This window comes from Diachasmimorpha longicaudata, chromosome 6, assembly GCF_034640455.1.
Source record: "Diachasmimorpha longicaudata isolate KC_UGA_2023 chromosome 6, iyDiaLong2, whole genome shotgun sequence".
NCBI classification, from domain to species: Eukaryota; Metazoa; Arthropoda; class Insecta; order Hymenoptera; family Braconidae; genus Diachasmimorpha; species Diachasmimorpha longicaudata.
In genome coordinates, this window is record NC_087230.1 from 4,899,063 (window position 1) to 4,916,930 (window position 17,868).

Consider the following 17,868-nt stretch of genomic DNA (forward strand, 5'->3'; position numbering starts at 1 on the left):
AAAGGTTTGCTTGTTTGTATTGCACAAGACTCTTCTGATAACATCCCTCTTCATGCTGGCAAGGGATCCCGCAGTCCTTCACTAAATACCTCCAGAGGATTCACATTATTATCTGCCATATGCCACTCAACAATGACATAAATAATCCAACAACATCACGACAATTCATTATTCTGATAGCCACAGCAATTCTTCACAGAAAACACCGTGGAATTGTGTTGATTGAGGTTATGATGTCGTCTGTCAACAAACCACCGATAAAGTGGAGGAAAGACTAATGATCTCATGGGTTGGGCGACTCACGTGAATGTTAGTAATAACACCCACTGTGAGAGACGCCACGATCGATATTGGTAGCTGGCAGCGACAAAAAAACTCACCTTGGGATAGCCAGCAGGTGATCCTCAGGTCAGCAGGTAGCAGGGGCTTTTCGTAAACTGAATTAATTATGTTGTTTGTACTATGTTTGTACCGGTTTGTACTGAGTTTCAAATATTTGTAATTAAATAATGTAAGTGATGACCTCTGTGTGCGGCACAATTAATCATCATCGAAAAAATTAAAATGATGATTATTATCCGCGGAGCTATCAACAAAATCAATAGATCTACAATGATGCACTAACGATGTACAATCATGTGCATCACTTAGTTTTTCCATATGCAACCCCCTGTCAGTTAACTAAGTTGGGGTTCATATCTCATTAACCGTTTGACCGATTTTATTATTTTTTCTAAATACTCGTTACGACGGCGCCTATACCACTAAATCGAGAGAACATTCCACCTGCCGTAATCTAATTATATTCTGGTTTTTCATTTTTTCCTTACGAATCCCCATTGAAAAGTTCAGAGATATTGTCATGTTTCTATTTTCCAGTTACAATTGACTTTTAAATATTTTAATATGGGCTCAAAGTCGGGGCAGACATCTGAGCCAACGGACAGTAGCTCGAGGTGTCAAGTGACACATCAAATACTAGGGCAATATCCTCAGTATTTTACTTATGTGTAATTTGTTTATTAAAAATATCTAGATTCTCATTTCTCTAAATTTTTGTTAAATTGACGTTACGCTAATTTTCCTCGACTGGCCAGAATAGTAATTTCTATTTAATTTTCCTCTCCGCGGAGAAAATCTGTAGATAAAATAATGTCAATGCTTCCATTGCGATGGAAAAATGCAGAAAAAGAATATCTAGAACGAGCCGATTTATCTGTGGAATAATACCACAACGAAAGCTTTTTATTTTTCAGTAAAAGTGTTAATATGTTTTCCTCACGAATAATCACCTTACTTTTGCGTCTCGCGTCATTCAGTGATCCTTAAGAATAAATCCAGACAGATGTGATGAAGATTACTCGCATACAACGTAAATATAGTAATCTCTTGCTTAATTGGAAAGTATTTAGACTGGATTATGAACCTTCAGCCGACCATCAAATCAGAATGTGTATAATTTTAATTTTGCTTAGCCAATAGTTCTTAATTATTTCTGAATTCTACCGGTGATGAGTCGTTGAAACATTTTCAAAATAGAATAGAACTTGTTTCTCAAAAGGTAGATTATCTTTTATAAAGTGTTAAGAAAAGCATTGATTTATTCACATCTAACGGACAAAATATCAGATTTCAATCTCAAAAGAAAGTGTTAAGTTCTTATTTTTCAACTTTTTTTTGGGAAATAGAAATGATAATTAAATTTAGGAAAAAATTACAATTTTAAATTGTGATCGAGTTTAAGTGAAGTCCAGTTTTCATTGATTCTTCAATAAATATTTCAAAAATTACAACAATTAGTGAATTTTTGCAAAATATTTGTTTTGGAGAACGAAAAAAATAGAGCTACTGGAATCTCAGTGTCAGTGAATAAATAAATAAATCAGAACAACAATTTCTCAATATAAATACTTATAATCCAAACTGAATTCTTCTAATGTTCCCACACAACAACAATTACCGATCTGACAGGAACGCACGTGTGTAATAAATACCACGTGTACTCCTTTCATAATATTGACCCTCTCCCACACTTTCTAATCTGCTCACCTCCTTCATCGATACCAAAACCCACCCCATCCCCTATTCGAATTCGAATTTCAAAGAGTTTTCAAAGAGATATCTGACGCAACAGACGTCAGAAAAAAATGTCCACAAAAGTAGGACATAAAAAAAATATTTAGGATTAGCGAATCGAGATAAAATCTAGTGGCTGGAGGGAGTTAGCGGCTGCAGGAGGGAGTGACTGAAAGTACAAATGCTCGTGGCTTGCTACTGGCCAACGACAATAGTAATCAGTAAGTGCGTTCAGTTCAACAGGAAAGGTGCAGTCCGAAAAAAATTGCCAATTTTTAGCCGATATTTACTTCATTTCCCGAAATTAAAATTTTAAAAATTTCCAAAGTGGAAAATGTATCGGTAGTGGATTGACTATTTCCTGAAATCTAAAAAGTATCAGCAGTGGTCAGGACAATTAGTGGATAATGACGGAAACCACTGATGTCGCTATCAGGTATATTTCCACCGAAAAATCAACAAATAAAAAAATAAATTTGCATAAGTAAAAAACTGTTGGAGGTATCAATATTCACCTTCGATTAGTGTTGACATTTCTCTTGGCTTTGGATTTTAGTTATAGTTATTTTTTATTGTAACAAATTCGTATACTTTTCACATTATGTGACTCCGAACACGTTCACTTTCTGCAAATAAATCACATAATATCTTATTTCGCGAAAGACGAAGATATTGAGCAGAGTAAACACAGTGGAAAAATACGAGAAATAAAATTGATGATTAATCAATTTCAGGTGTCAGACGCGTTTCACCTGAAATAATAAAACAATCCAAAACAATATCTTGGGGGATATCATGTATTTTTTTCTTTACGGAATTAATGTAAAAATTTTAGTCTAGATCTCTCTCTGTTGATGTTTTTTTATGAAATAAAAAATTGAAAGTATTGCATGAAGTTGTGTTTATGGAATAAAAAATTTGTGAATAATTTTGACTTCAAGAATGGGATAAACAGGAGGTGGAATCCGTGAGTCCGAGTGAAAGTGACCTGTCGTCAGTTGGCATTTAGCGCGCGTATGTTAGGTAACTGGAGAGCAAATTGTACCTGACGATACTCCGTAAAAATCGTCAATTGTTTACGTTCAACAATAATCGGGAATGTTAAATTGAGTCAATACATCGGCATTTCCATTGGAATTCAATACTATGCGGTGACAATTTTGTTTCGTATGCATTTTGTATTTTGAAGATGCAAATTCCGGCAGATATGTACACAGAGAGATGCCTGGAATTTAGATATTTGTGTTTGCTGTGTAAATCGTGGAAAAATTATCTTTTTTTTTTGGGGGAAAATTTTTGTTAAAATTTTCCAAATTTGGGGTGGAACATGAAGTCTCTAATTTGACTCTGAAAATGTTCAATTATTGAGGGATTTGACATCTGCAAAAGACATATTTATCTGCCCTTCATGTTTTCAAGTGAACCCTTGGTGAGGATTATCGTTTGGAATAACACAGAGTTTGGTTTATTCTGTCTGGAGTCCTGATGCAAAACGCATCGCATCGTATTACTTTTCATTGTAATTAATAAACTGCCCCAACCGCTTAAGAAACTTGTCTCGATTCTTTCATCGCTACATACAACAGTATTATATGTTTATTAGGGAATAAAAAGAAAGATTTTATTAACCGGAAATCACTTTATTCTCTAAGAATGTTGAGTCAACTGGACGGTCAGTTGGTCCATCCTGCGATTAAATCACTCCAAATTTCAACAACCACTGCACAATTTTGTGTTTCAAAATATTTCCTGCCCGTACTTCAATCAAAATAATAGTGAATGACGCAATTTCTGGGACGACAGTTTGAAGCTTCTAAACTGAAAATTTATTCGTATAATTACTGAAATTTATTCATATAATTACCCCCTGCTGAATTAATTACACGTTTCATGATAATTGAATATTTATGCAATGATTTCTATCTTCGTGAATTCGTCATTTATTCCGCGGTTGTAACGAAAAAGTGGATTTATTAATTTTTTTTCCTTGAATTGAGATTCTCTTTTCTGCGAAGGATTTAGTCTCGAACTTAATCTTTAGCTTATCACAAATGCTTTCATAACAATTTCTGATTCATCAGAAGTGACGAACAATTTTTTTAAACCAGAAAAAGTAAAAAGTTGAAGTATAATTCGGACAGAATTTGCTATCAAATTTGCCTGAGCTTTCTATAAAAATGTTTCATACAGTCTTTCATTTTCAATAACTAAACTCCGTCTCCATGCTCTCCCCGTCATTCTCATCAATCCAGCTGATTGTCTAGAAGTAGCCACTAAAAATCAGACATAATAATGAGAAAGTAGGATTCACATTTGAATTATGTCTGGTTCTTTACAATTGGCACGAGAAAACTGTATGAGCAGCACGTTTCAGACCTCCATCAGATATCTCGATGTTTACACTTGGATGGGACAGATCTCATAAGCGCATTGGTGATAGTTCAAAGAATAAAAGGTCTTTAAACCCATTCCTCAACGTCGACAATGCTTGATATCATGACGACGTAAATTTGTAATCAGCGTTTGCAAACACAAAACTGTCAATTAAAGTAGATCTACTCTCAGGTACATCTCGTTGTGGGCATTTTCATGGAGTAGACCATAGAAATTCATTCGGAAATACTTGCCACTTTATCCTCTTCCCGTTACTTTTATAATTATCATTTAAATTCAAGAATTCTACAAAAACGATGAAAAACCCATAATTTCTATAGCCAAGAACAATAAAATCGTGTTGATTTAAAAAAGATAATAAATAACTCTAAAGCTCAGTGTTCTTCCTCTTACACATGGCGAAAAAATAGAGGAAAAAGTACGTGACTAGTCACGTAATCGTGGACCGGAGAATCATTTGTCATTGTTATCTAAAATTATGGGAAAAAATAACAGACTGCCAGTAAATTTTATTTTTTGCTCCGGAAAATTTATCGTACGGTCAGGTACATTTTTTCGCACTTATAAAACTAACAGAGTTTTAAATAAAAAGAACGCTATAGAACATAAAAATTACTCAATTTCTGGTTAATTTTCCTACTCGTGTGGTCATTCCCGGTTGATTTTCAGGCCACTAGCACATTCTTGATACTTTGTTTCCCCTTCGAAAGTAGGAAACCAAGAAAAAATGATCAAGGAGTGGTGCTATTGAACCTGTCACCGGATGTCTAGTTAATAGCGTTACCAAATCCGCAATTCCCCCTTTTATGATCGTAATTTCGTTACCGGATACTCTAAACTCAGATCTAATCCACGCTCAAAGCAAACTGGTCATTTTAACGGCCATCAACTCGAAGTAACATACTTATTAGAACGTATTAGAACTATTACTGAAGGTCTCTGCATTTCCTCCACTAGTTAGTAAATCAAATCTAGGTGAAGGTAAAATCAGCGAAGAGGAATAAAGTTTTTAAATCCATTTAAAGATCTCGAGAAAAAAATCTTGAGGCCACAATAATCCCGTCAATAGAATTTTTCGATCACGTCCAAACAAAATGTTAAGAGGCATCGAAAACAAGAAACGATTGAATTTTCGTTATAATCTGTAGATTGGCATCCCAGAAATTGATTCAATAGAATGATTGATGTTATCAGATCATGGTCACACGTGTATTAAATTGAATTTGAAAGCGAACATACCCTGACCGTGAATAATCTCTTAATCGTAAATTTGATGATCAAAGAGTAATTTATGCAAATGTCTGAGAAATTATTCATATGATTATTATCCCCAGCAGAGAGAAGCTACCATCTCACGATCACAACGGAAATGAGGAGAAGAAGTACTATTCCACCTGGAGGCAGGCAGCACCGCAGGTGTGTGCTGTCATGGCAAAGAATCTTCTGCTATTGACGTTTGGATCAACTTTAGGCTTCCCAACGATTCTCCTTCCAGCCCTGCAGAAGGATGATCCTGACGTTCCAGTGACAATGGAAGACCTCACGTGGATCAGTGAGTTAAAATATCGATCAATTTCAATTTGATAATTACATTTTTTATAATTTAATGCAGAATCTGCAAAGGTACAAATATTAACTAGATTATCCGTTATTCAGAAAAACTCCAAAATTATAAATCTGGTTAGTAAGAAAAGTGTAAAATAATTTGGCCAGTTTGAGAGAATGTTCTATAGATAGTGGCCCAGAGTCTTAAACTCGCCTTAATTGATTATTGGTTGACATTCATTTAAATCAAGACTCCATCTGAATTGGGACGCAACAACCGCAGTCCACAGGAAGAGCATAAAGACACGAATTTGATATTCATATTTTTTTTTATAACAGGCAGTATAAATTTGTTTGCTGTGCCACTGGGCTGTTTGGTGAGTGGTCCGATCTCCCAATACCTTGGGAGAAGAAAAACAATGCTCATATCGAACATCCCATTCGTAGCATCCTGGATTATCCTTCACTATTCGACTAATGCACCAATGTTATTCATCGCCCTATCCCTGACTGGTCTCACGGGTGGGTTAACTGAAGCACCAGTACTGACTTATGTTGCTGAGGTGACCCAGCCACACCTGCGTGGCATGCTGTCAGCGACTTCAACAATGTCAGTTATCCTTGGTATTTTCACACAATTGCTGACAGGAAGTCTAACGGATTGGAGGACAGCCTGTCTCATCAATCTTACTTATCCTGTGCTCTGCTTTGTTACACTTGCTATTGTACCTGAGAGTCCTTACTGGCTAGCAGGTGACTATCTACTGTGATGCCACAGTCTGATGACTAATTATAACTAAAAAAACTAGCCAATAAACTAATATAGGAAATGCATAAGCTAGTGGTAAGACCAAGAACTTCACGAAACATCACAAGACAGTCGTTAGAAGAAATTATTTCGGTCCCTGGACCCCGATTTTTCCCGGGGATGAGGTCTTTAAGTTCCTGGTAAAATGCTCCATTAAATTAAATCAGACCTCACGAAATTATTAAAAATGTACAACATTATTCCCACGAATTGATCAGACAAGACTTCCCTTGTCCCCACAATGCCAATTAAATCGGAAGCTCCAATAAATTATCTCCCAAATACAGGTAAAAATAGGATGGAGGATGCAGAGAAATCCCTGAGATGGCTTCGAGGCTGGGTCCCGTCGTCCAGCGTACGGGAAGAGCTGCAGCTCATCTTGAAGACCATTCGCCATCCTCAAACTGATGAAGAACATCCAAAAGAAAGTCATTGGTCTCCATTCTTCAGACGGACATTCATCGTCCCCTTCATGCTTGTCAGCCTCGTCTTCTTCCTTGCAGCCTTCGGCGGCTCCGCAACTCTCCAAACATTTGCGGTCTCCATATTTGATAAAGTCGAGGTACCAATGAACAAGTACACAGCAACACTGATCCTGGGAGTAGCTGAGCTTCTTGGAACTGCCATTTGTGTTGCCTCGATCCATTTCGTAGGGAAGAGGAGGCTCAACTGGGTGTCCATCAGTGGAACTGGCTTATGCTTCTTGGGCAGTGCCATTTATATTTATTTGCTCGAGTTAAAGCAGATTGAGAGAGGGACTTACAGCTGGATCCCAACGACATTCCTCATTGGGTCTGCTTTCATCTCTCATATGGGAATCCGACAGCTTGCTTGGATCCTCGCTGGCGAAGTCTTTCCAGCAAATGTGAGTGTTAATTATATCGGTGACCGGGCTCAATCGGATGACAATTCTATTGTTGTGTTGATGATATCAACGACCTGGTTCCAGGTTTAATTCCCGGCTCGATCGAGTTTTGACTAAAGGGCTCGATCAGGGCGACTAAGAATTTATTTTTTAATATCTTTCATTGTCACAATTATTGGACTCATTGCTTCTTTCACATCCTCAGATTTCTCTTCATTTAGAAGTCTCATAATTACTCTCACTGTCCCCTTTTCCTGAGCTGCTTCTTTTCAAAATCCTGTGTTGGACAATAACCGCCTCTTCGGCTTCTCGCATGAAAATAGTACCAGGAAAAAAATGTTATTGTTATTCACAATATTTGTATTTTTTTCCTTGTAGATAAGAAGTTCTGCAACTGGAATAGCAGCAGCAGTAAGTTACATCTTTATGTCCGTCGTAAACAAGATATTTCTGTATATGGTCAATGCGCTGGGCCTATCAGGAACATTTCTGTTCTACGCTGGTATGAATCTGGCCGGTGGTATCGCACTTTATCTATCATTGCCGGAGACTGAGGGTAGAACGCTCAAGGAAATTGAAGAGCATTTCGCTGGCATTCAGAGTCTTCATCACAGACCGAAAAAGGATGGATTCGAGGATAAAGAGAAATGGGCAAGCGCCAATCCGGCCATGGTCCTCGACGATGTTGAGAGCAAACTATGATCACTTTTCGGGCTCATATGCTGACGTGATATATTAGTTTCGCTGGTGATGAAAAATTTGGGGCATCGGATATTATCAGGAGTAATGAAATGTATGACATTGCGCAATAAGGTGTCCGGCAGGGAGAAAATTTTCATTGGCCACCCCCTCAAATTGTGATACTATGGTCCGGGAACGTCTCTGAAGTAAATCTTTCGGGGAAAAAAACAGGACAGTTCTCTTTTTAAAATTTTTTCCGCGCAAATCTGTTTAAGGTTGTTGTCATGTAGATTAAGCTGTCGACATTTTCTAATGATTTTTTTTCGTAGATAATCCTGACGATTTCCTTTAAAAAGTTCGTCGGATTATTTTTTAGTTACCGCCGCAGTCCTGAGATATATTTTTTTCTTTTTAATTTTTAAAACGTTTTTTTCAATAAAAATTGAAATTATTATTCATTGTTCAGAGCTTTGACTGAGCTCAATCAATTCATTTATGGTTATAAGTAGTTTTCAAAAAGTCTGATGAGCCGTCTTACCCCATCCCCACGTATACGGCAGACTTAGGGGATTCCCTATTGCCGGTGGGATTGGAATGTTTCTTGTTCAATGATGTTCTGATTTGTTAGTCTAATATTAAATGTTAATTTCTTTATCGCTCTCATTAAATTTAATTCTCTAATTTCCTTTACAAGACAGAATATATCAGGTGTAGGGGAAGCCAGTCTTATGTGACGTCACAAGATGTGGAACGCTAAATAAATTTCCCGTCTTACATGTGAAAAATAGTGGAGAAGCAAAATCGTGAAGCGTTCTACGTTTTTCCAGATGGTGACCAAGCAGAATTGCCAGATGGCTATTTTTTTAAAAACATCACATTGATTTTACACAGTCATGATCAATGGCAGAAAGTCAATAATGCAAATGATTGACGTTTCACGAACGACGTTATGGACATCTCATTGAGATTTCCTTATAATGTACTCGATAAGAAAAATCAAACAGAATTTTGAAAAAATCGTCATTTAGCCTTTAACTAAGACCTAAGCAAAAAAACTGATTCTGATCAATTTTATATTCCTCAGTCATCAAGAAAGATGTCACAGAATCGAAAATTTAGTTCAATAAAACAATTTTTATTGCAAAAATTTATGATCCCAAACTTTCCCTATTTAATTAAACAAACTTTAACCCGTCTTGTTATTCTTCTTCAACTTTGCTTCAAAGTTCCAAGCCGATACTCTCTCGATCGGTTTGAAGAACCTTGTGACAAGCTTCATGAATCTATCATGACGCAGAAGGGACAACACCCTGAAAACCTTTCTCGGGACAAATGGCATAACGGCCTCTTCATTGATGATCTTCACCGATAATTTATTCGGCTTATTAAGTCGGTTATTCTTCACGGCTTTCCTTCTGAGGGTCATTTTAGTCTGTGTCTTCGTGGAACTAGACGAAAACATCACATGCAGAAATTCTCCCCCCTTAGGTTATGTCATGCAAAGCAAAGCCATGAATAATACTTAAATAATGAACGATTATCAAACTCACCTAGTTAACGACTTCTTCAATTTCTTCGCAACTTCCGCCGTGTTCCAAGGCTGATGAGTCTCTTGGTGAACTTCCCGCTCTATTATTTCCTTCTGCCTAACGTGTTGTGCTCCGTCATACGCCATATTTATCACAATTGAATCCAAATCACGGGGAAAACTGATAAGAATTTTAGTAAAAAATCGAGGGAAAGACGGTTGACATAATAACAATCATAAAATTTCAATAGTCAATTTTTGAAAAAAAAACAAAAGGATTCAGTATCGCACTCTAGTGAGATTGATGGCAACTTCGAAATATTCGAAGTGCAAGTGAACAATTTGCGATTTTTCTTACGACTAGAAACCACTACACTCATTTGTTCCAAAATTTGATCGGCACTAAGCCACATGAAGAGCTATCGATTGCGTAATTGATCGGTACGATCGATTCCGTCATCCCCCAGTTAACAATTCTGCACAAATTTGACAACGCGATGTGACATTTGAATGACCGCGGTACACATCGGAGAGAACAATGGCTGACATGGGGACCCTAGATCCCACTGCTGCCCCCTCAAGAAAAATCATGATCCATCGGTATTTGACGGCTGTGAGCCCTTTCATGCATACACGTGAAGCTGTCGTGTCGCTGGTATCCCTCGTTTTGGCGCACAATAGGGTAAATCATTGCAATTAATCGTTAATTAATTCACCAAGCATCCTAGAACCCCTCCCTAGACGTCCTTCGTCCTTCTAAAATCAAGTGTTGTCCCGAAATCATCGTGTTAAATGTAAAAAACAACAAATTACCTGGCGGAGGTCGAGCACACGTTTCTGGTGACCAGACGGCGTGCATTAAAAATTCAGCACGTTTCCATGCGGTTGCATATCTATTTTCGAGTCAACTCCATCGGAGATCTTCAAAATGACGGTTGTGGCTTAATCGACCATCAAAACCACTGATTCACCCCTAAAAATCATCATTACGTAATGGAAATGAAATCCATGCCAGGTTATATCCTCGAGAATATTCTGGGTGATTAATTTTTTTTGTCATTTCCAGTTGAAGCAGAATGCCGTCCGACGCCAAGAAGAAGCAACAGCAGAAGAAGAAGGAGGCTGCCAAGGCCAGGCAAACAGGCAAAAAACCAATCGCACAGGCCAAAGCTGAGGATGTGAAAGAAGGCACTCCACCAGGAGAAGTGCAAAATGGTACCAACGGGGTTATCTCTGCCGAAGGTAATAGAATAAAACTTTTACGGTCATTTGACATCTACTCTTTTCCTTCCATTATCACTATCAATGTCTCTTTTTAGTCATGACAAGTATTGCAGGAAGCATTTTTATTAGTCCTGAGGAAATAAATTTACCTTGATATATGTACAGAATATTGTGGAAGATATTTTAATGAATTTTTCGAGTCGTTTAAAAAATAACTCAATCAGAGAAAAAAGAAATTGGAATGCTCTGGTGTAACAATTCTTTTAAAAATTGGAATAACAAACACGATATTTTTCAATGGTGTCAACAGAATAAGTTCTTGACGCTATGAAATATGTGAACGCTTTCAATGGATGCCGTGATTAAACCGTAAACTTTAATCGTTGATTCTGAGGGCTCCAAACATCATTCGATCAACCCCTTATCTTTTCAGAGGCTCTCTGTATGAAGCTAGAGGCAGACGCCCGCCTGAACGCCGAGGCTCGTTCCTGCACTGGAACTCTTGCGTCTCATCCCCGCAGTCGAGACATAAAGATCTCCACCTTCTCCATAACCTTCCACGGTTGTGAACTTCTCCAGGACACAATGCTGGAATTGAATTGTGGCAGACGTTACGGTCTTCTGGGTCTCAATGGCTCCGGTAAATCCACTCTCCTCTCAGTTGTGGGTAACCGTGAGGTACCAATTCCCGATCAGATCGACATATTCCATCTCTCCCGAGAGATGCCAGCCAGCAATAAAACAGCTCTCGAATGCGTTATGGAAGTCGATGAGGAGCGAGTTCGTCTTGAGAAATTAGCGGAGGAGTTGGTGGATTGTCCTGAGGAAGACGCCCAGGAACAGCTGATGGATGTTTACGAAAGATTGGACGATATGTCTGCTGATACTGCTGAGGCACGTGCTGCTCACATTCTTCATGGTCTTGGTTTCACTCCAAAGATGCAGAGAACTCCTACCAAAGATTTCTCCGGTGGTTGGAGAATGCGCATCGCTTTAGCACGTGCCCTCTACGTTAAACCTCATCTACTTCTTTTAGACGAGCCGACGAATCATCTGGATCTTGACGCCTGCGTCTGGCTGGAGGAGGAGCTGAAGACGTACAAACGCATTCTCGTTATCATATCTCATTCACAGGATTTCCTGAATGGTGAGCATGTGTCCTGGTTTATGATGATTATCTAGTTGGAACACTGGGGAAAATAGTGGTATCAGGGATATATTTGTATACTTAGGATTATTCCTCATGTAACATAAAATCCATAATTCCAGGTATTTGCACGAATATCATTCATCTCAATAAAAAGCAACTGAAATACTACACTGGAAACTACGAGGCATTCGGTAAAACTAGAATGGAACTCCTGGAAAATCAAGCTAAGCAGTACAACTGGGAGCAGGATCAGATAGCTCATATGAAAAATTACATCGCCAGGTTTGGACACGGTTCAGCTAAACTTGCGCGACAGGCTCAGTCCAAGGAGAAGACACTGGCGAAGATGGTGGCACAAGGATTGACTGAGAAAGTCACCAATGACAAAGTGCTCAATTTTTATTTCCCAAGCTGCGGAGGAATCCCTCCTCCCGTAATCATGGTGCAGAATGTAAGCTTTCGATATAAGGATGATGCTCCCTGGATTTATAAGAATCTTGAGTTTGGAATTGATTTGGATACGAGACTGGCCCTCGTCGGACCCAATGGAGCAGGAAAGAGTACACTGTTGAAGCTGCTTTATGGAGATGTAAGGATTAATCGCCCCTATGGGACTAGAAATATAGAGAGGGGGACATTTTTTATATTGAAGTCTCAGTGAAATCTGAACCTCTTATGGGAATTAATCTATTTTCGTACATTTTTGTGTCGTTGAAAGATATGATAATATCATGTATATCTTTTCTGTTACATGATAGCAACAAAAATATCGTCAATTGACTTTTTATTTTTTTAGCGTTCTAGTTAAACAATTAAAGAATAATCCATTTTCGGTCTCTGACGCCACTGTTAGTATTAAATTGATCTCGTTATTTTCATGTTTAGTTGGTCCCAAGTAGTGGAATGATTCGCAAGAACTCTCATCTCCGAATTGCGAGATACCACCAACATCTTCATGAATTACTGGACCTCGACATGTCCCCCCTTGATTACATGCTGAAGGCTTTCCCGGAAGTGAAGGAGAGAGAAGAGATGAGAAAAATCATTGGACGTTATGGGCTCACTGGTCGTCAGCAAGTCTGCCCAATCAGACAATTGTCCGATGGACAGCGTTGTCGAGTTGTGTTTGCATGGCTTGCCTGGCAAGTACCACATCTCCTTCTGATGGACGAACCGACGAATCACTTGGACATGGAGACAATCGATGCACTTGCTGATGCTATCAATGATTTTGACGGTGGAATGGTTCTTGTTTCTCACGATTTCAGGCTAATTAATCAAGTAAGTCATTAACCATTTTTAAGAAAATAATTCCATCCTGTTTATTTCCTTTATTTTTTCATATTGTGCCTTTATATTAATTAATTCTCTAATTTTTCGATATAAATCTAGACATTACAATCGAATTTATACAAACATTGATTTTAATTTTTTTAAATTGATGTATTAAAAATTCGAATATAAAAGGGGTTCACCTTTGCCGCGTGTGTGTTTTATGTGGCACCCACGCCTTCTCCAAGTGAATACATTATTTTTTAAACATTAACTCAACTTCAAGATGACTCCGATAGACAGAAGTCTAAAAGACGTTCAAAACTTTTTTACTAACTTTCGTTCATTCATTCAACGGTTGATTCTAAAGGTGCGGTCTATTTTCGAAAAAAATTATATCTTAATTTATATCATTCCAGGTTGCTGAAGAGATTTGGGTATGTGAGAATGGAACAGTGACTAAATGGCAAGGTGGAATATTGAATTATAAGGAGCACCTTAAGTCTAAAGTGCTGAAGGACAACCAGAAGAGAGAAAAGGAATTCACGAACCGAGGAAAATAATAATGTCCATTTTTGAAGAACGAAAACTGAAAATCCGAAATGAACGATATCCACTTCTTGGTTTCATTGCCGTCAATCACATCCACTGTATGAATCGGAATTCATTCATCGTTTGATTTAGCGCTGCTATGTAGCGTTCAAACGGATGGGTTCATGCTTACCTAGCTAATTTATTTAAATAAAATGAAAAAAAATGATTTTGTCCGGGCAAGTATCTGCAAAAAATCATTATCAGTGAGTTTTGAATGATGAGAAATGTGCGGATAAAATTTGCGGATACATTTAACTTGTGACTATCGCAATTAATTTTCCATGATCACTTTCCCCCCACTCTGGAACATAACAAATTGATTAATGACATTTCAAAATAATTACTACTGTATTAAATAAAGACACACCGTTTGAGGGAGAATTTAATAACGTCATATTGTATTCTTATTTTGTTTGTAACCGTAACATTTTGAGATAGATTGTTAGAAATTTTTCGCTGAAATTTTAGGACCACATTGTGGAGTGTTTTATCAAACTATAGATTCATTAAATTTGTAAGGAATTTAGGTGTTGAATAAATAGATATATATTCTTTGATTTTCAATAAAATTTTAATTCAGTGTGATTTTCACGTTTTTTTGGAAATTAAAATTGTGGCGGTTAAGGTGTACGAAGATGCAATTAATAACTGCGGTTTGTAGAATATAAAGGTTGTGGATTTGAAAGATTGTTTTTACTTAGAATCTGAGTAGTCGACAGATATTTATATGTGACCGGGTTTAACTAGCCGACTCTGATGATTAAAGTAGCTGTACCCTCTTAGTTAATTCTAAGATTATCGAAAATTACACAAAATTTCTAGAAAACTAACACATTTGGAATCAATTTTTTCCTGAATTTAATAATCGTTAGTCTAAAGAAAAAAATGTGAAAATCATTTCCGTTGTAGCCGAAGATTAAAATCGACATTTTTTATTAAACGCGCAAAAATCAGTACTTTTTACCACTTCGTAAAAGATCATCCACCGTTTGGTAAAACGAAGTTGTATTATTTGTTTATAAGAAGGAAATGTTTACAAAAATGTCAGTACTTTGCGAAATTGAATTCCATATCACGTTAATAAGAAATTTGGATTGACTTCGAGGGCTGTTGTCCTGGAGAAAATCTCTCTACAATCAAATGCCTGCGAGAAACCCTTCAAGGATGAAGAGAAGGAAATCCAAATTCCGAAATGCTGAAACCCATGCTCCATTATGTGACGAGACAGAGAAGGTGTAATCACACGAAAGAGCGTTCGATTTCGTCATAAAAAAAATACACGATCGTAGAGCAGAAAATCATGACGCAGTAGAAATCTTTTTAATTAAAACTTTTACGTTTATTCAACAGTTGTATAATATTCAAACAATAACAAATACTCTGGAATAAATTTTTTGAATTGTGAACTTATGGTATTTCCATTTTTTCATGTCGTGGATATGCCTTCAGAAGAACCAGTTTCAATCAATTTTTAACATTTTTGAAATTTAAAAGCAGATCATGTGTGATATTGTTCGCTGAGTGACTTCTTCACAATTGGAGAACAATGTAGTGATTGAATAATGGATTATGGAATCAATTTCATGCAGTCTTGCATAGTAATTTGTATAAACTGGAAGACCAAATGGAAGAACTGGAATTGTAATTAATTAGTTATAAATATTTCTAGGGCCTAAATTCATGAAAAATTTCAAAACTTTTTCAGTGAAGCAAATACGTCGATAGAAATCCCTTACTTTATATGACTTCTTTTCTCTGATTTATTTTGTCAACGAGTAACGCCACTCGAATTTTATTTTGAGTTTTCTCCCGTATTATAACGTTACGAGAATTTTATTTCTAATTTAGTTTTGTTTCGTCTTTACGTTTCATGCCGCGAAACCCATAAATAATATATACAATGTTTCAGAAATAGTGTTTTACTATTTTCAGTAATATCAAAGGTAATTATAGAAAATGAAGAGAAAAAATATCAAAAATTGTCGACGAATACTGTTAACATCGGAGATTAAACTGGGGTGGAGGCAGGTATGCTGCACGCTGTTTCCTGTGCGAGTGCAGCATTTCTGAGGACGAGGAGATGAGAATCCATGTCCTGTAGTGCCTGATCGATAAACGCCAATTTTCGTGCCTGACTTTTTGGGATTCCATGTTTGGTGACGAGGGCTAGATGAGTGACAGCTAGAACTAGAGCTGCAACTCTCGCTTCGAGGAGTCTGGCATCCAGGGGCGGGTAAAGACTACGAACAACGTCATCTACACGAGGGGGAATGCGTCGTGCAACCTGGAGAAATAATAAATTCAATGAACTATTGATTTTAGTGAAGTCAATAAAATCGATTACTAGAAATTCATTGATCGTTATTGTTCCGGTTTAAGTGGAAAAATTCAAAAATGAAATTATAGTTTCAGTTTGGAAACTGTCAACTGAATAGAGAAATGATGCAACTCACATCGACAATTTCCAGGGGCACAGTATTGCTGTTAACTGTTCCAGCAATTGCTGTTAGGCTTGCAGCTAGTGAATGACAGGATCTCAGGACAGCAATGCAAGGTGGTGCCAAGCCAGTGGCATCGTCAACCCATCTGAATCCCAGAAAATCAATCTGATTGAATTTTAAATTAATAAGAAGAAAGCGAAATCTCATAACCCTTTTTTGCCTTATCAGCCTTTCTTCCGGCCCTGCGCTTAGCTGATCAGAAACCTCAGCATTTACTTTAAAGGACAAATTAAATTACTGAAAATACACCTTTCAGCTCCAGCAATCCACTCCTCTCCTTCCCACACGTCCAACCCAAGTCCCAGTCCGTTCTCACCCTCGAGGAGATCAGAATTCAGATCATTGGAGTCTTTCTGAGTCTAAAATGGAAAAAAAACCATCAAAATTTCCACTGTTTCCCCAATTCTTCGTCATTTTCCATCCTCAACACGGCCATAAACCTGTGGATCTTGATCCAAACCGGCCGGACCCATTAATGTAGAGCTACAGTAAACATCAATTAATTATCTCCATCATTAACGTACATAATAACATCGTTGTCTCTTGCAGATGACAAGGAGAACAATCAGAGCCCCTAGGAAGACTGCAGCGAGAGCTCCCAGTGCAACAGCCACAACGGTTTCCATTCCAGGTGCCCCTGTGGAAACATTGGAGCTGCTGAACGACAGTGGAGAGCTCATCATTGACACCACATTTGACATTTGACTTTTCACAAAAAAAAGAGAAACATGAAACTAAAAATCGTAGCTGGAGTGTATTATCACATTTGGTCACTAAATCATCACAATGAAATCTCCTGGCGCAAGCAGCTGACGCGCCATTCCAGAGAATTACAATCAGTGGGAGGCGGTGACAGTCACCAGCAAAGAGGACAGACGGTAGAGGCAAAGATTATAGGGGGGATTGCTGGCGCTTATGCAGCGGCTACAACCGCAAAATTGAGTAGCGGTGGCGCATGAACTACCTCGGTGAACGTGCCTGTCGGTAAGGGATTACCACGGAGACCGAGGGTAACTGGCTTGGGGTGCTTTGGGCTGTAGGACGACCAGGAGCCGAGAAAAATGCGAAAAACGAAAAAATCGATTTTAGAAAATTCCCGGACCCCCAGAAAAATCGGAAATCGTCTCACGAATCCAATGGCGCCAGCCAAATTGTCCTAGCTATGATATTTCCAAAGATATGGACGAAAGAAGGGTTGATCCCAAATCCGGGCCCTTTTTGCTCTAGGAG

The 17,868-nt window shown here is 37.9% G+C and overlaps 4 protein-coding genes and 1 long non-coding RNA gene across 10 annotated transcripts in view; 2 read left to right on the forward strand and 3 right to left on the reverse strand.

Moving 5' to 3' along the window:
- The window catches only part of LOC135163633 (uncharacterized), a 36,804-nt gene extending 34,140 nt beyond the window's left edge, over nucleotides 1-2,664 (reverse strand). Inside the window, exon 1 of the long non-coding RNA XR_010299159.1 lies at nucleotides 2,592-2,664. This is a non-coding gene — a long non-coding RNA (uncharacterized LOC135163633). The remainder of the gene's footprint in view (nucleotides 1-2,591) is intronic.
- The window catches only part of LOC135163632 (uncharacterized), an 81,565-nt gene extending 70,971 nt beyond the window's left edge, over nucleotides 1-10,594 (reverse strand). For 2 of the 4 annotated variants that reach the window (XR_010299158.1, XR_010299157.1), the window contains exon 1: nucleotides 9,920-10,051. Coding sequence is in view for 1 of the 4 variants with exons in the window: in XM_064123227.1 (XP_063979297.1) it covers nucleotides 9,920-10,044 (125 nt within the window). In the remaining 3 variants the exon portion in view is untranslated. Of the gene's footprint in view, nucleotides 1-9,919 lie in introns of all 4 variants that reach the window. The other 2 variants (XR_010299156.1, XM_064123227.1) reach the window with 2 other exon arrangements.
- Nucleotides 2,156-9,516, forward strand: LOC135163627 (facilitated trehalose transporter Tret1-like). 3 transcript variants are annotated; one of them, XM_064123220.1, is made up of 5 exons: nucleotides 2,156-2,512; nucleotides 5,808-6,022; nucleotides 6,355-6,768; nucleotides 7,111-7,688; nucleotides 8,067-9,516. In XM_064123220.1, exons 1-5 carry the CDS (start codon nucleotides 2,484-2,486, stop codon nucleotides 8,388-8,390), a joined length of 1,560 nt encoding a protein of 519 aa, XP_063979290.1. In that variant the 5' UTR covers nucleotides 2,156-2,483; the 3' UTR covers nucleotides 8,391-9,516. The 3 variants fall into 3 exon arrangements, with proteins under 3 accessions (XP_063979290.1, XP_063979289.1, XP_063979291.1); XM_064123219.1 differs by having other exon boundaries at nucleotides 2,175-2,512; nucleotides 5,805-6,022; XM_064123221.1 differs by lacking the exon at nucleotides 2,156-2,512 and adding an exon at nucleotides 3,206-3,227.
- A 148-nt stretch (nucleotides 10,595-10,742) lies between the features above and the next one.
- On the forward strand, nucleotides 10,743-14,531 carry LOC135163626 (ATP-binding cassette sub-family F member 2). Its single transcript, XM_064123218.1, has 6 exons — nucleotides 10,743-10,887; nucleotides 10,964-11,139; nucleotides 11,555-12,268; nucleotides 12,391-12,860; nucleotides 13,157-13,552; nucleotides 13,963-14,531. The coding sequence occupies exons 2-6, from the start codon at nucleotides 10,974-10,976 to the stop codon at nucleotides 14,104-14,106; spliced, it is 1,890 nt and encodes a 629-aa protein (XP_063979288.1). The 5' UTR covers nucleotides 10,743-10,887; nucleotides 10,964-10,973; the 3' UTR covers nucleotides 14,107-14,531.
- Nucleotides 14,532-15,452: 921 nt separating this feature from the next.
- On the reverse strand, nucleotides 15,453-17,504 carry LOC135163631 (transmembrane protein 98-like). Its single transcript, XM_064123226.1, has 4 exons — nucleotides 17,163-17,504; nucleotides 16,888-16,997; nucleotides 16,591-16,723; nucleotides 15,453-16,421 (listed from the first exon to the last, which is right to left on the reverse strand). Exons 1-4 carry the CDS (start codon nucleotides 17,337-17,339, stop codon nucleotides 16,146-16,148), a joined length of 696 nt encoding a protein of 231 aa, XP_063979296.1. The 5' UTR covers nucleotides 17,340-17,504; the 3' UTR covers nucleotides 15,453-16,145.
- Between the last annotated feature and the right edge of the window lie 364 nt (nucleotides 17,505-17,868).

Bases quoted from the DNA above. Each gene is read 5' to 3' on its own strand.
- LOC135163627 (XM_064123219.1), top strand. From the start codon at position 2,484: ATGACGGAAACCACTGATGTCGCTATCAG. The intron at 2,513-5,804 runs GTATATTTCCAC...TATTATCCCCAG, and splicing joins ACCACTGATGTCGCTATCAG to CAGAGAGAAGCTACCATCTC. The intron at 7,689-8,066 runs GTGAGTGTTAAT...TTTTCCTTGTAG, and splicing joins GCGAAGTCTTTCCAGCAAAT to ATAAGAAGTTCTGCAACTGG.
- LOC135163626 (XM_064123218.1), top strand. From the start codon at position 10,974: ATGCCGTCCGACGCCAAGAAGAAGCAACAGCAGAAGAAGAAGGAGGCT. The intron at 12,269-12,390 runs GTGAGCATGTGT...CCATAATTCCAG, and splicing joins TTCACAGGATTTCCTGAATG to GTATTTGCACGAATATCATT. The intron at 12,861-13,156 runs GTAAGGATTAAT...TTTCATGTTTAG, and splicing joins TGAAGCTGCTTTATGGAGAT to TTGGTCCCAAGTAGTGGAAT.
- LOC135163631 (XM_064123226.1), bottom strand. From the start codon at position 17,339: ATGTCAAATGTGGTGTCAATGATGAGCTCTCCACTGTCGTTCAGCAGC. The intron at 16,998-17,162 runs GTACGTTAATGA...TTTCCATTTTAG, and splicing joins AGAGACAACGATGTTATTAT to ACTCAGAAAGACTCCAATGA. The intron at 16,422-16,590 runs GTGAGTTGCATC...TTATTTCTCCAG, and splicing joins TGCCCCTGGAAATTGTCGAT to GTTGCACGACGCATTCCCCC.